At 39.3% G+C, this 14,968-nt stretch overlaps 1 protein-coding gene across 11 annotated transcripts in view; it reads left to right on the forward strand.

Moving 5' to 3' along the window:
- The first annotated feature begins 2,061 nt into the window (after positions 1–2,061).
- The window catches only part of HECTD1 (HECT domain E3 ubiquitin protein ligase 1), a 69,162-nt gene continuing 56,255 nt past the window's right edge, over positions 2,062–14,968 (forward strand). For 7 of the 11 annotated variants that reach the window (XM_086750133.1, XM_086750140.1, XM_086750141.1 and 4 more), the window contains exons 1-2: positions 2,066–2,222; positions 4,434–4,740. In XM_086750133.1, the coding sequence (XP_086606259.1) occupies positions 4,601–4,740 (140 nt within the window). In that variant the 5' untranslated portion in view covers positions 2,066–2,222; positions 4,434–4,600. Of the gene's footprint in view, positions 2,223–3,405; positions 3,426–4,433; positions 4,741–14,968 lie in introns of those variants that run through there. The other 4 variants (XM_086750137.1, XM_086750146.1, XM_086750139.1 and 1 more) reach the window with 4 other exon arrangements.

Raw genomic sequence — 14,968 nt, forward strand, 5'->3', positions numbered from 1 at the left:
TTATGTAGTCAGCAGATCATTTCTTCTTTTTCAGATCCATTCTGGGGAACGAATCTTGCAATGAGGAACAAAAATCACTAGCAAACTCTTAAATATTACAAAAGTATCACAACGAAAAAAAATCTTGATTTTGTGAGTAAAGCTGTAACACATTACTTCATACACTTCCTTTAACCAAAAAAAATTAAATTATAGGATATATCAAATTTGGCAATTAATGCAAGAGGACATGGAAGTATCTACGTTTATCCATTGAGAAATAAAGATGTACAGCACTGAAAGCTATTTCCAGTGTTTAGAAGTACGATGATTTATATTCTTCACACGTACAATATTTAAACTTTTGATTTTGTTCCTAAATTGATTTATATTTTGACAACCTCATCTTCTCCATGGATAACCATGTATCTGCCCAAAGATACCTGAACAAGAAAGCGCAGCCTATGTGAAGGGTGAAGCATTTACTTGATTACAAATTTTTTGGTCTTTACAATTGAAAATTTGCATTTGTTTTCGGTCTTCAGAAGAAATTTGTAATGTTGCTTTAATTGAAAGCTCTTTTCACACTAAAAAGCAAAGGAAACTGTTCTAGCATCACGCAACAGGAGCGAGGTCATTTAGCAGATGCAGTTCTCTTAAGTTTGGCCTAATTCTGCTGCTGCTTCTGCACCAGTGAAAGTGAAAGAAGATCAAGCTTCTAAATTTAAAGACTGCAGACTTAGTCTTCCTACTGCCTCATGTCTTTAAGCGTATAAGAAGTCTTGCTGACCTCTGAAGGACAAGCATAGGCAAAGGATATACACGTAAATCTCGGCAGGGCTGGAAGGAGTGGCAGTTACAGACATGATATGGTAAGACAGAAAGGCTAAGCTGCCTTAGAAACCAGAAATAGAGACAAAGGAACTACTGTTCCTGTATTCTGAAAAAAAAAAAACAAAACCAGCAATAAAGATAACACTTTCTAGAGGTGTTATTACATCAAACAATAAAAATTTCTGCATTCAGCAAGTTTTAACCAAGCATGACTATTATTGCCTTTTTGTTCAGTGCGTAGTTTTAGTCTCCTAATTGCAGGAAATGTCTATGAGGTAGGTAGGAGTGACATTCAAATGTACAATAATCTTATTTACTGTACTTAGAGTAATAGGCTTAAATTCCTTAGAAAAACGCATGTCATCCTACAGAGAAGGAAATTATTTTGAAGATCCTTTGCTTCTAGTCCTTGATTCTGAAATTATAGTAATTTGCTTCATTTTTTGATCGTACACAGAATAACCACACCGCATTTTGCAGCATGTGTGGCAGAGGGGCTACTCTACTGCAAAACGTGTCTAAGCTACGCAGTGTCGGTGCAGTATCTCCAATCCAATACAGAGTGAGTTAAAATAAAACCTCCGCTCTGAAAAGAACCGTTACTGCCACACTTAAATCTGTTCACCGTTGAATGGAGACGCTAGAGGTGGATCAAAGTGCTTTCAAGAGCAGGCCCTGCAAGCAATAAGCCCTCTTCCTGAAAATATAAAGAACACAATATTGAAGTAAATAACTAGAATATGGCCTAATATGAGATTAAATGACCGGTAGCCATAACAGAAATAAATCCCCCTGCAGCCGGGGAAAGGCCACCGAAGCCGGCGGAGCGGGCGGACGCGCCGGGCGGGCCTCCGCTCCCGCTCCTCAGGCCGAGGGCGGCCGGGCACCCGGGGGAACCAGGGCCCCACTCCCAAGGCCGGCGCCTGGCCGAGGCGGCCCTCGCGGTGCCAGGGCGGGGGAGCCAGGCGGGGGCTCCCCTCGGGCAGAGGGAGCTGAGCTGGGACCGGGCAGGCGCGCCCGAGGGGAGAGCGGCGGTCAGCAGCCGCGGCCCCTCCAGAGGCGGCTAGGGAAGCGCGGGCGCCGCCTCGCCGCAGCAGACCGCCGGGCCCGGCAGAGGCGCCGCCGGCTCAGCCTCCAGGCGCGGCGGCGCCCCCGCCAGCGGAAGCGGGGGGCGGAGCGCGCAGCGCCCCCAGCGGCCGCTCGGCCGGCGCCAGCTCCTCCCCGCGAGGCCGCGGCGCGGCTCCCTTCCCCCTCCCCCCCCAGTCCCGTGCCGGGCGGAGCGCCATGGATGCCGCTGGCCGCAGCCTGCTGCGGGGCTCGGGCTGTCGCCGTCTCCTCGCCTCTCCCCCTGTCTCCCCGCGGCGCTGAGGTGGGGGTCGGTTCCGGCGAAGAGGCTCCGGGAGGCTGAGGTGAGCTGAGCTGCGAGGGCGGCGCGGGGCTGCTTCTGCTGGCGCTGGGGAGGCCTTTCCCGGGCCGCCAGGCCGGGTCACCCTGCGAGGCCTGCGGCTCTCCGGCAACTCGAGCGTCGCTGCCCGGGCCTGGCGGGTCGGTGTCGGCAGGCTCGGAGGGAGCGGGGCAGGAGGCCCGGCCGCGGGCGGGGGCCCTGGTCGGGGGAAGGCGGCGGGTGCCGGAAAAATCTCTGCTGAGGGGCAGAGCGGGGCGGCGCTGCCGGGGAGCCCCTGACCCCGCCGGCTCGCCTGTGCGCGGGGGCGGCGGAGGGGGAAGCGCTGTGAGGGCTTCCCTTCCCCGGGAGTGGGGAGAGGGCCCCAAATCCCCGCGCGCTGGCCTGGGGCCCGCCTGTGCGTCTGTGTGTGTGTGTGTGTAGGCCCGGGCGGCGGGGGATGAGCTGAGCTGCGGCCTGGCCCCTTTTCTGGTGCTGCTCTCCCGGGAGCCCCGGCCTCTCGCCCTGCTCTGTTTCTGCTCGGTGGCTCGTTTCCGTCTGATTAGAGCCCGTCTAGGGTGGAAGAACAGCAGGTGCCTGTATTCAGCTTACCCCACTTTCACTGTCTCTCTTAATTTTCCTGTTTCTGTTGCCTTCATCCTTTCTTCCCCCCCGCCCGCACCTTGCCCACGGGAGTTAATAATTTAGTCTTGTTAGGGAGACGTGCTGTACCTACAATACGATCCCACTTGTACTGGCTGAAAGTAGTTTTATTGAGTCTTGGAGCAGGAAATGCAGTCTGTACACAGCTTGGAGGATCCTAGGTACTATTTAAAGTGCAAAACTTGAATTTAGTAACATTTGAATTACTTTTAATGGCAAGACTGCAGCAATAACAAAAATATATAAGTGGCAAACAGTAATCGAGTGATCTGTGATGTCGTTGTGGTCCTAAATTATATTTAAAAAAAAAATCTGTTGTACTTTTGTCACATCTTTAAGTTCAAAGCTATGGTGAAACAGCACTGCAGATTCGGTGTGCGTTTCTCCATATAATGCCGATTTCTGATTCCCTTTTGTAGGTATGCCCTTGATGGAGTTATTTTTTAACTATTAACTCATTGGCAGCAAGTAGACAAGTAGGCAGACTTTGTCCAGATCGAGCCTCTCTCCCCCCACTTCCTACTTTGTGGGGACGCTGCCCAGCATTTCGTATTTACCTATGTGTTTGGTAAAGTAACTTTTTTTTATAAGCTATGTTTTAAAAATAGTCCTTTTTTAACTTGTATTTTAGTTTGGAGAGATTGGTTTTAGCCTTTGTTTTAGTTTTTATATGAAAGTAGTCATGTTTGCTGCGTTCTTAGGCATGGGAAGTGAATTTGACTATTTGTTAGTAAAACACAAAGTAAAAAGCAAGCACATAGGTCAAAAATATCTCTTAACATTTTAAAGGGACTTTTTTGGTCTTCAGCTTGCATGTACAACTATGGCATTAGGCCAACAAATAATGTTGTTTTCCTTATATGTACATGAATTATTTAAATTATTCACTGTTTTTTAAAGCAATGAATTAGATACATTTTTATCTTTAGAAAACTCCAACAAACCCCTAACTCTTGAAAATCGTAGTGATTCTTAAATTGTCTTTTTTTATCCTTTGACTTTAAAAGCTTATTTTCCTGATGTTCAAATGCTGTTTTAAAAGATGAAGGATTAATGAAACTTTTTCAAAGATTCTCCAAGTCTTTAGTTGTACATCTACATTTTTTGTTTTGTGTATTTTTATTTTAAATGTGACATTTCATGTCTCTCTATATTTGAATGCTTTACTGAGAAGGTAATCAGTCTTTCAGTTGGACACTTTATAATAAAGTGATATTAAAGGAAAGGGGATAGGCAAGACAGCACTATTTTGTCTTTATATTAGCTTTGAGAATATACAAAAGGGTTAAGCAGTTTTTCTACTTAAGTTTTGGAGTTATCTTGTAAATAAGAGTAGGCCCTAAGTCTTGCCTGATTGTCAGCTAGAACTAGAGATTTATTTCCACTGAAACAGGACAAACTCATTACTGTTTACACATATATAAAGCTTGAGGGGGAAAAAAAAATTACTGGTCAATGTGGAAGTTTTCTTAATGTCAGCCCAAAAATATGCTGTGTGTTTTAGAGAGGAGCAAATGCAAAAAATTTAAAGACAAGATGGTTATGATTTTTTTTTTTTTTCGCTTTATCTTTCCAGGGAAAACTGAAAAAGCCTGGGGCTGGCTGAAGAGAGCCGTTACTTGTGCTCAACTTAGTCTGGCTTGAACAATTAAAGGATATTTTTGTTAGTTTTTAATTTAAGTGGAGGTGGCTTTTTTTTTTTTTTTTTAATTAAAAAAACAAACAAACAAATAAACCCCGAACATGGCAGATGTGGACCCAGACACGTTGCTGGAATGGCTGCAGATGGGGCAGGGAGATGAAAGGGATATGCAGCTGATAGCACTGGAACAGCTATGCATGCTACTTCTGATGTCAGACAACGTGGATCGCTGTTTTGAAACGTAAGTAGTTTTCACTTTTGTTTATGGAGTGTTATTTTCATCGCTTGGTATCTGCATATAACATTTAACGTTCCTGGAAACTTTCAGCTTCAGAAATGTTTTTGCAGACTGAACATGAGTGTAGATCACTGAAATTAAGACTGTCTGTTCACGTTGTGTGAAGTACTGTTGTCTGATTAAAAACATAGTGTGAGTGATCCACAGTGTCTGTTCTGACACAGGATCAGATTGTTTAATTTAAAGAAATGTATTCAGAGTTGCAATGTGGAAGTGTTGGGATTTTTTTGTTCTGTTTTAATGGTAGAAAAAAAACTTTTTTTTTTTTTTTTTTTTTTGCATTCAAACTATAATGATGACCTACATATATTTAAGCATCCATACTCTTGCAATACTTTTCTCAAGAGATACAGTAGCTTTTTCTGAGCTCTGTAAATCCAAACAAAAATCACAAGTATTAATCACTGCTCACACAAATATTTTGCCCCTTCTTTGAGGAATGTTGCTGTTCATGCCACCCTCCTCCTCAGCTGTGTTTGTACACTTCATAGAGCACAGTCCCTGCTCTCACTCCTTATTATGTTTCTCAGTACAAAATGCTGATGTAACCACCTCTATTACGTAATAGTCTTGCTGTGCATGTGTTATACTACTTCCTGTGAGGGGCCACAAGTCATGTGGAAAGGAGGTAGCAAAAGTGTAAACAATCACAACTTTAAAATCTGACGTTTCTTAGATTTTTTTGTATTTGTTTGTTTCTCCAGTTCTTATTTTGATGCTCTTTCATCTCCTCTTTTCTATCTTTTTTTTTTTTCTTTACTCTCGCTTTCCTTTCTTTTGCATCTTAGAGTATGGCTAGTGTCTTTCTGATACATCCTGCTTCTTAGGAGTGTGAGTTCAGAAGCGTTAATAAGGTAGCTGTTTGTTACAGTGTTTAATTTTGTAGCCCTGAACAAGAGAACAGTTTTCAGGCTTATTTCTTAAAAGCTGCTCATCTTTCACTACTGCTTTTATTACCGGAAGTGTAAAATTTGAACATCTCTACAATTTGGATTTGTAGTAGTTATATAACAGTAAGCACAGTTTTGTACGCTGGTTTAGAATTTGAAGTTGTCTGAACTTGGACTTGGCAGGCTTACGGGTAGAATTTTCGGCTTGAAGGAGACTTATGGTAGGGAGATTCATTCGACTTCCTTATCTGTCCCTCATAATATGGATACTGGTGGAGCACTGTGTTTCAGCCTTGATAGTTAAGAATGAATTTTTCTGACAAATCTAGGTGAACTTCCTGTTTCAGCATATTCAGTATAGAACAGAAGCAGAAGTTAACACATAAGCATTTGTAAGGATATTTTCTGGGTATTCGAGGATTAGGAATGAAATGTCAGCTTCTAAAATATAAACCAGTTGTAGGTTTTATGCGTTTTATTTAGAACAGACTTTCATCTCAATATAAAAGAATTAAGTAGTCCAAGTGCTTTTTTTTTTCTTTTCTTGAAGTATAGATAATGAATGCTCTCTTATTGCAGTGTTGTGGTTTTAAAATTAGTTTTTATGTTTGAAAGAAGAAACATTTAAAATACCATTTGGCATTTTAATTTTTGTTTTGAGCCTTGATAGAATTTAATTTTACTGATCTTCTAAGTTGTTGATCTCTTTTGCTATTGTAAGCTTCCATCAAAGACAGAGGATAAAGTGTAAATTAGGAAAAAGTTATCAATGTTATCTGCCTGTCAAGTGATTTTACAGTAAAGTTCAAACTGCTGCTTCTAATTGTCACTGTGAATACACTGAAGATATAGTTCCACAGCATTTGATGAGCTGACATAATAGCTCATTACCCTCAAAAAGGAGAGCTACTTCTTCCCATTTATCACTCACTATTTTATTCTTCCCGACCATATTCTCCCTTAATGCCAGCGTCAGGGCTTACTGGGTTGCTCTAATTCACTAAAAGAGCAAGCAACTCTTTAAACCCACTGAGGAAGCTGGCTAGTTTTCTGCTGTTGTAGTGAACTACAGCAGATTGTAGAGGTGTCTGATGAGTGCTGGAGGTGGAACTGCATAACTGGAAATATGGGTGAAGCAGAGAAAGGTATACACTCTTCAGTGGAGAATTTCTCAGTGGATTGTCTTGGGTGCCTGTGGTATCACAGCCTGCAGTTCAAGGTGACTTCATTTATTTTTAAACTCTCTGTAAGAAATAGATGGTATCTTGAAAAGTATTTTTAAAATCTTTCCAAATTACAGTTCAAGTAGCCGAAACTGTCATGTGCTGAGAGGGTGTAACTAAAATAATCTTTGATAATATTTTAAAGTTGCTATTCAGCAGTGATTTTAAAGGAATCATTGCTTGTCTAAATAGGAGATTTACTATGTGACAGAAGTTTTGCCAAACAAATTTTTCAGGAACTAATTTTGAAATGGTTTCAGTAGATACCCGATTTATAATGTAGACATATTTTTCTGTTGATAAGAAAACCAGCCTCTAAACTTTACAACATTTTTTTATTTTGTTAAGTAAGAAGAGCATTCCCAAATTTGTATATGCTGTGCAGATATTGTTTCAATATTATGTTGACTAAGAAAACTTTAAGAAAACTTTTCATCTGTGGAATTCAAGAACTGGAAGATGGAATCTTAAACCGGTGAATTTCTTGGAGAATGAGATGTGATGTTTTTCGGGGTCAGTTAGAGTGACTTTGAATATTAAGTATTAGTCCTCTTTTACATAAGAAATGATTTGTTCTTATGACGTAAGCTAAGAAAAAGCTTATCATTTTAGTGAAGTACTGGTGATTAAAAGCTGCATATGGTGCAGACTGGCAAAGCTATGAAACAGGTATATGAGAAGTATTGACATGAATGCTATGCTTTTTCCCTAAAAGCACAACACTGTTTCCAGGCTGATTTGTTAAGGAGTTAAGGGCAATACACTTAGCAAAGAAAGAACACGAACTTGTAGGGTAAGGAGGGGGCGGGGAAGTAGTATTGAAACGATGGATTCAAAATCTTCTACTTAATTATTGCAGTAAAATAATAGAGTTACTTTGCAAACATATTCTCAGGGAAATGGTGTATTTTAAAGCTAATAATTGGTTTCTGTACAACAGTAGTGGATATTGAAACTAGTGTGTGAGACCAAATCAGAAAAATGGAAGTAGGCACAAATTTGGCCTGTGCGGTGTATTTCGTAGTGTTCTGGCTAAGTTCTAGCAGTATCACAACAGATTGTGGGGTATGCAGCCAATAACAGGTAGTGGTGCCAAATAACTGACGTTTCTTTACTTCTCCCCAGATTTACATATTACATCTGATTAAATTATTTTTAGTGTTACTCATATGTTAGCGTTACGAAAATCAGCGGCATATTCATCTTCTGGTGATGATGAGTCACAGACACGGTTAGTCACTTTGCATGAAGAACGGCTAACACTTTACCAGCAGCAAAAGCCAGTAGCTTGAACTACAGAAACTTAATGAGTGAATAGAAACGGTTATGTTTAGTTGAATTGGAGTGAAATAGCTGAACTCATTGTGGTTATAACTGTTAGTCCCAAATTGTAGTTTAACTGTGTGCTATTAAGTAGACTTTAACAGTTTTAGGTATACATTTTATATAAGCATAGTTGAAATTATATTTTTAGAGTTTAAATTGTTGCAGGTCATTTCAAGGACAACATAGGGGCCTTTAGTTACAATCTTACATTGTTAATATAGCTCCTTTCCACATCAATGTTTCAGTTTAACTTTTTTCGCCTTGTCTGGTTGTTTTTTGTGAAATAAAATGAGAGCTCACATCTGGGCTTTGTGTTGCTGTTTTCTTTCCCTTTCTGCAAGAATGGAAGTATTTAGCAAGGAAGATGTTGTTTACTTATTTTCCTTAATTAAAAAAAAAAACCAACTTGTACAACAAGCCAGTAGTATAACAAGTAAAGTAAAACCTGAGTAAAATCTTTTCTACACTGAGCAGATGAAATAGGCCTTGTTAATGCTCAGAAAGAGACAGCATTATCTTCCCCTTTAGCTGTGCCCTAAGTCGCCTCTGTATATTTATCATTAATAGATTTGTTCAGTAAAGAATTATCAAGAGTTATCAGCTTATTTGACAAATAAAAATTATCCAAAGCATCAGAATTTAGAGTTCTAAGTTCTAAAGTGTAAAGTAGAAATCCTTTCAGTTTATTTTTTAGATCAAATATGTTTATGTTAATTTACATTAAACCTTGTTCTTTCGTAAGTATGTGTTCTCTAGGGAAAAGGTGTATCATTACCTTGTATTTGCTAACATGTAATAACACGTGTAAGAAGAAATTCTAGTGAACCAAAGACTGCGTTGATGTGAGCTAGTGAGGCTGTGGTACAATAACATGAAACAGTTTAGCTTTATCTCCACTTGATTGCCTAAAACTACAGGCTTGTGTGTTTATTTGGATTGTGTATCTCCAGTAAATAAAAATTGGATACAGAGGGGAAAACAAGTTCCCTTGTAGAAATAGGGATAGGAATCCAAAGTGGTGGTTTTGAGGCCTATTTTTAAAATTTGGACTGGCTTTAAAAGCATCTTTGTAATTCAGACAGTGGTAAAGTGCCCTTTAACAGATTTAACAATAGTGGTGAAACTAACAGGCTGAGAGGGCAGCTCTATCTATGTTGTGTGTCCTACAGATTTGCTTGGTTTTTCATTTAAAGAAAAAGAAAAAAGTCAGGCCGTTATTACAGTTTTGTGCTGGAGTGCAGTGCATGAGTAAACTAGGATAAGTATTGCTGTCAACAATAGACTACAGTTTTCATTATTTTAAACCATGCAAAGCATACGTTCTTTGTGAATTATTGATTTGGACTAATGCAGACATCTTAACAAATGCATATTTGTACGCCTTACAATGGCAAGATTCTTCTGATTCCTACTAACTTTTTTTGCATTTTAATGAAGGCAGAGGGTGTGGCAGATGTAAAACGCCAGCACTGGAGTCATTCACTCTGTGGACTCCAGTATAGTGGGATCTTCAGCTTCCTATAGAGTGCTTTTCTGAGATGGAAGTAGGGATGTGTGCTGTATTTTTTAGGGAGCTATCTTGTTACAGCATAATGTTTAGAACTATTTCTGGTTTTTAAGGCTGTTTTTTGTTGTTGGTGGTGGTTGGGTTTTTTGTAATGGTGAGAGTTTTAACACACTAACGTCTTTCTTGTTGCTCTTTGTAAAGGAAAATTATGGCCTCATTGTCACAGGTATTATGGACGTTAATTAGCCTTGTCTAGTCATTTTGAGATTCTTAGTGGTTGTGAAGTCCGGAAGGGAAGATTAGGTCATCTAAATTGACATCCTCTCTTCTGTGGTAGGCCCCTGTATTTTACCTGGTATTACTGAAGTGAGCATCGTGTTTGATACAAGCCTAATGTGTAGCTAATGCTTTTGATAGGGCATCCTACCTAATTTTACCCCCTGTTTCGCTATTTAATCTGCTGCTTAGTTGTCTTTGGTGAAATTTGCCTGTCCCATGTGAGTTGGCCAGACTGCTGCATTCTGTGGTGGGCGGTCAATCCACCTTTTCCTACTGTATTCAAAGCCAGTATCGTTCTTACTGTGAATATACATGCACACAAGTATCTCGTCAGCTCTTGATCTTCCTCCCTTTCTCCAATTCTTCAATTTCCAAGTTTTTAAGAAATATTTTCCAGTGTTGCCTTCATCCACACAGTTTATAGTCGTAACTTACTGTTACTGGTTATACATCACAAATTTAATTAGATGTTTCCAAAACATTGTATAGGAAGTGTGGTTTTAGTGAATTTATCTTCAGAGTTGCTTTCCAGGATGTGATTGCTGGCTTCTTAGGCATGGCTTGATGTATTGCCTAGGCTAAGATCTGTAACTTGGCATTTGTGTATGTTAGAGCACATTTTGTTTAAATGAACCCGTGCCTCTGAGTAGTCTAGACAATTCTGTATAACTCATCACACTGTCACTATTTACTAGGCTGCCATTTTTTTCATTTGTTTCCAGTAGTATCATCAAGTACCCTTTGTTTTGTTCGACGTTTTGCGTGTGAGATAAAATTGAAGTGATTCTTGCAAGTACTACTCAAAAGATGGGTGCAGAATTTTAAGGCAGCAAGTTAATGACCTTGCAAAAGATTCCATCTCGTAATAGATTGGATGAGACCAATAAAACAGGTGTTACACGAATTTCAAATAGCAAACTTCCTTTCTTGAATGACTGTAGTAATCAAATTATTTTAAATATCGGCCCCTTAGGAAGAGACTATGTAAGAGGCATAGACAGCGTAGATGTTCAGTGGATTGGTAATGCGGAAATAGAACTTCCCTTGTTTAAGTCTGTTCTCTTTTTGAGCACCTGGAAATCCAGCAGAAGCTAATGGGGAGATGTGCATATTTAGGCACGCTTAGAAAACCATGACCTTTTTTTTTTTTAGTTGCTTAGTTCATTTTGGAATGTTGACAAATGTAATGTGTACTCAAACCATTATCTGTTTGTATAATTGAGGTTGCTACTAGTGGAAATCATAGGCAGAAATATCTGAAGTTTCAAGTTCTTGAATTTATTCAGCTATTGTGGACCAAGTTTCTGCAAAATATTTACAAAATTTCTGGAGGCAGGAGTAGAAACACATGTGGCTTTACTACCCTGAGGCATGGCATATCTTTTATAAAGTACTGAAAATGCAATAGACAGGCCAACATGCCCTTTGTAAACTCAAGAGCAAAGCTAACAATAATTTATTTAGAAATTTAGAAATTATCTATGCTGCAGAAGCTGATTCTTGTGCATTTTTTCTTTTATTTTACACAACTACTATTTATTGAATGTGTAGTTGAATGTTTAGTTCATGTGTTCCTTTCTAATAGTGAACTCTCAGAAGAGGGCTCAGCTGTCTTTATTTAGCTAAAAGGAAATTTGACAGTGTTTCTTAATTTCAAATTTGATTTCTAAATTAATTTATTTTAATTTCTAATAATACAGAGTTTCTGCTGGAATACATACAGGATGGTGTTGTTGATTCTCTAGCTTTATTTTATTGGCCTGAGCTGTGATTGTAGTTGGGTAGAGATTCAGAGTGGTAAAAGCTTAATATTTTATAATTGTGGTAAATGTTCCTGAATTAGCAGTTAATTTTTAGTTGCTTCTTCCTCGTACCTTTAAAATATAGTGTGGTATCTCTAAAGTCTTATACGTAAGTGGATGTTTTCTGGCCTTTATTTGTTTTGTAACAGCATTGTAAGAAAACAGTGTACAGTATGTTTTGGAAATCAGTCCTGAATATATAGGCAGCACACGTGTGTGCGCAGTTCTCTTGTGGCTGATCTTGATTACTCTGCAGTTTTTGGTTAATATGTGGAAACAAAATGGTATGTCAGCAAACGAAACAGTGAGGGAGAGTCTGAGATCTCCTACAGAAAGTACTATGGAAAGGAAAAACAATCAATCAAAAATAAGTCGGAGTCACTTAAGAGTTAAGAACAAATCAGTTGTGCAGTTGTGTGTTCTTTGAAACTTAAAAGCTGTGTGACACATTTTGTAAATATTGAACTTGTGTATTTTTCCTCAAACCCAGTTACTAATGAGGTTTAAATGCAGTATATTAATTTTTAAGCTTTTAGTATTATTATATATTAAATAGTTATTCAGTAGTGTAGGCACATACAGTTCCTTATTTTCCCACTTTTAACTGGTCTCAGCAGATGGTATGCGTTAAAGATCCAGCCCAAGTGCTGGCAGGGAGCTGAGCTTGGTTTTCTGCCACAAGTCACATGTCTTGGACCAGGCGCCTGAGGCCAAAGGCTTTGTCACATGGCAGGGGCTCTGCATCAACCGAATCCAGTGGTTGCTCTGGAATTGAGTAACACGCCCTAATGCTAGCAGTAACTGTGTTAACCATTTTGGGGATGAAACCGGATTGTCTTTTTTATTTCTTTTGGGTTTTGTTTAAACACAGCAGTAGTCTTTAAACTACCATTGTTGTTACTGTTTCTGCTAAGGCCTTTAAGTCTATTTAAGATATGAAACATAATTACAGAAATGACTTTACAGTGCCTATTTTTATTTCCTTGGTATCTTTTTACATGGGCAAGCTGTAAAATCAGCTGAGTCACTTCATTCGAGTTTAAAGGCTTAGCACTGGCAGGAGCTTACTGCTGTAGCTATTTAAGAATTTTGCGGCCCTGTGGATACTCCTGTTCCTAAAGAGAGGACGAGGAGGGTGGGAAGGAAGGATTCAGAAGTGTGTCAGCATATGGAGCTGTGCTGATTATAATGCTGTAGTAGTATAATTACATTGATAAATTTCCCTAGCCTTTCTTGACAGCTTATCAATACGACTGCGATATTTAGAAAATATTTTTAAATCAATTAAACTTTCTGCAGAGGAAGAGTGTATACTGAAGAATCTGTCTATCAAGGTCTTTACAATGTAATAAAATCATTTTAGCACGAATATGTTTTTTAATAGAAATTATACATAATCAACATTTTTTATTGTGGTTTAGTTGTTTTCTTGTTGTCGGTACAGGGAACAGTGAATGCTCTACTCCCCTAATCTTAATGGATTATAATAAAAGGGTAAATATTTATATTGAATAGTACTTATGTCAGACTTTTAAAAAACTTTTATTTACAAACCTGTCTTCCAGCAAGATCTTAGAAACATGATGGGTGGAAAACTCACAAGATAATTAGTGGCAGAAGCTCTTATCATAGGAGTACAGAAATGAAGTTGGGTGGACATCCAGAACTGAGAGAGCAAGAGCTGTTGGTCGCAGAGTAACCTCGTTAACTCACTGAAATCGGTCTTTCAATAAGGAGTAACAGAGTAATAGTGAAAGTCGGTCCCTAATCACCCTTCTTGAGAGGGCTCTTTTAAAGTACTTTAGGAGGTGCCCAATGTGATGGTAATATAGCTTCTTAGAAATGAAAATCTAAAAATATTTTCCTTTGATTTTCATATTCATTAGGAGAAGTCTAAAGAGAAATCTGAACTTTGGAGCTACCTATTGGCTCCTCATAGTCGTTCTTTTCTAATTTGAAAGAATAAAAACTATTAAAAAATAGATATTTCTTTCTGTATTAAAACAAACTCACCACTATGTTTTTGTTTGTTCCGCTGCAAATAGGTGAGTGTGAACAGTGATTTCCACCTCCCCCCAACTTTGAGGATACAACAACATTTTTTTTTCTGTTACAGTTTTATTTTTTTTTCTGAGATATATTACTTCTTTTAGTTAATACATGGTCTAGATAAAAGCAACACAGTGGAACTGTTTTTGATATTGGGATGTTTTAAGTTTAGAAATTATGCACTGTTTTTTTTTTTTTTTTTTTGCCTTGGTGGGAGTTGAGGCCTGCAATGATGAAAGGTTTATTTGTGTTCTTTTCTCTTGAAAATCAAAAGTATCATCTGTCAGTAAGTGGAAGTGTACTAAAAGCTGATCATCAGCTGCTGTCCTGTCGTATCAGTTCATTCAGTGCTGTAGTTCTGCTCTCAGTCTCCCTGCTGTCTCAGGAAGTTTTGGCAGCTTTGTTTTTAAAGGTGAGTCCAACATGTGGCCACTGTGGTACAGATGTTCCTGAAATGCTTTGCTTTGCTGCCTGTCAAAGTACATTTTAGTCTAAGCATAGTCTTAGTTGGAACACCATTAGGGTCTACATTACTGATGGGTCTTAATGTTCTACAGCAAATATTTGAGACAGTTTTAGGTTGCTTTGATCTATTTTGGCCTATGTAAGGAAGCTAGCAGGGATTTACCTTGGACTTCAGGCACAATAGTGTGACACATACGTGACTTGTCTGACTCACTCTTTGGTTCCTACTGGTGTTGATTGTATTTGCTTACCTGGTTCTTCATTGAAAAAAGAGAGGCTGGCACTCAAAGTGCTCTTCTCAAGGCCTGATTGCTACAATTGCAGTGGATTTCTCTTCCCCGTGCTACCTTTGCTTACACTTTAGTAACAAGATCTTTTTACTCAAGATTGGATTGAGTGAAAACTCAAGGACTACTTGCACAAAGCACAACTTTGAGGTGTAGAGACTATCCATTAAGTAAGGGCAAGACTTTCCCTTTTTCTTAGGCATCAAGTGCTAGCACACAGAAATCCACAGTGGGGCTGTATGACAGAAGGGAGGGGTGTACTTCGGGCACCTGCAAGGCTGCGACAGTGTTGCATCCCCTCTCCCATTGTGTGCTGGTGTTCCTGTCTACCCCTTCCAGTACT

The sequence above is a fragment of the Chlamydotis macqueenii genome, chromosome 5 (genome assembly GCF_036417535.1).
Source record: "Chlamydotis macqueenii isolate bChlMac1 chromosome 5, bChlMac1.mat, whole genome shotgun sequence".
In the NCBI taxonomy this organism is placed as follows: Eukaryota; Metazoa; Chordata; class Aves; order Otidiformes; family Otididae; genus Chlamydotis; species Chlamydotis macqueenii.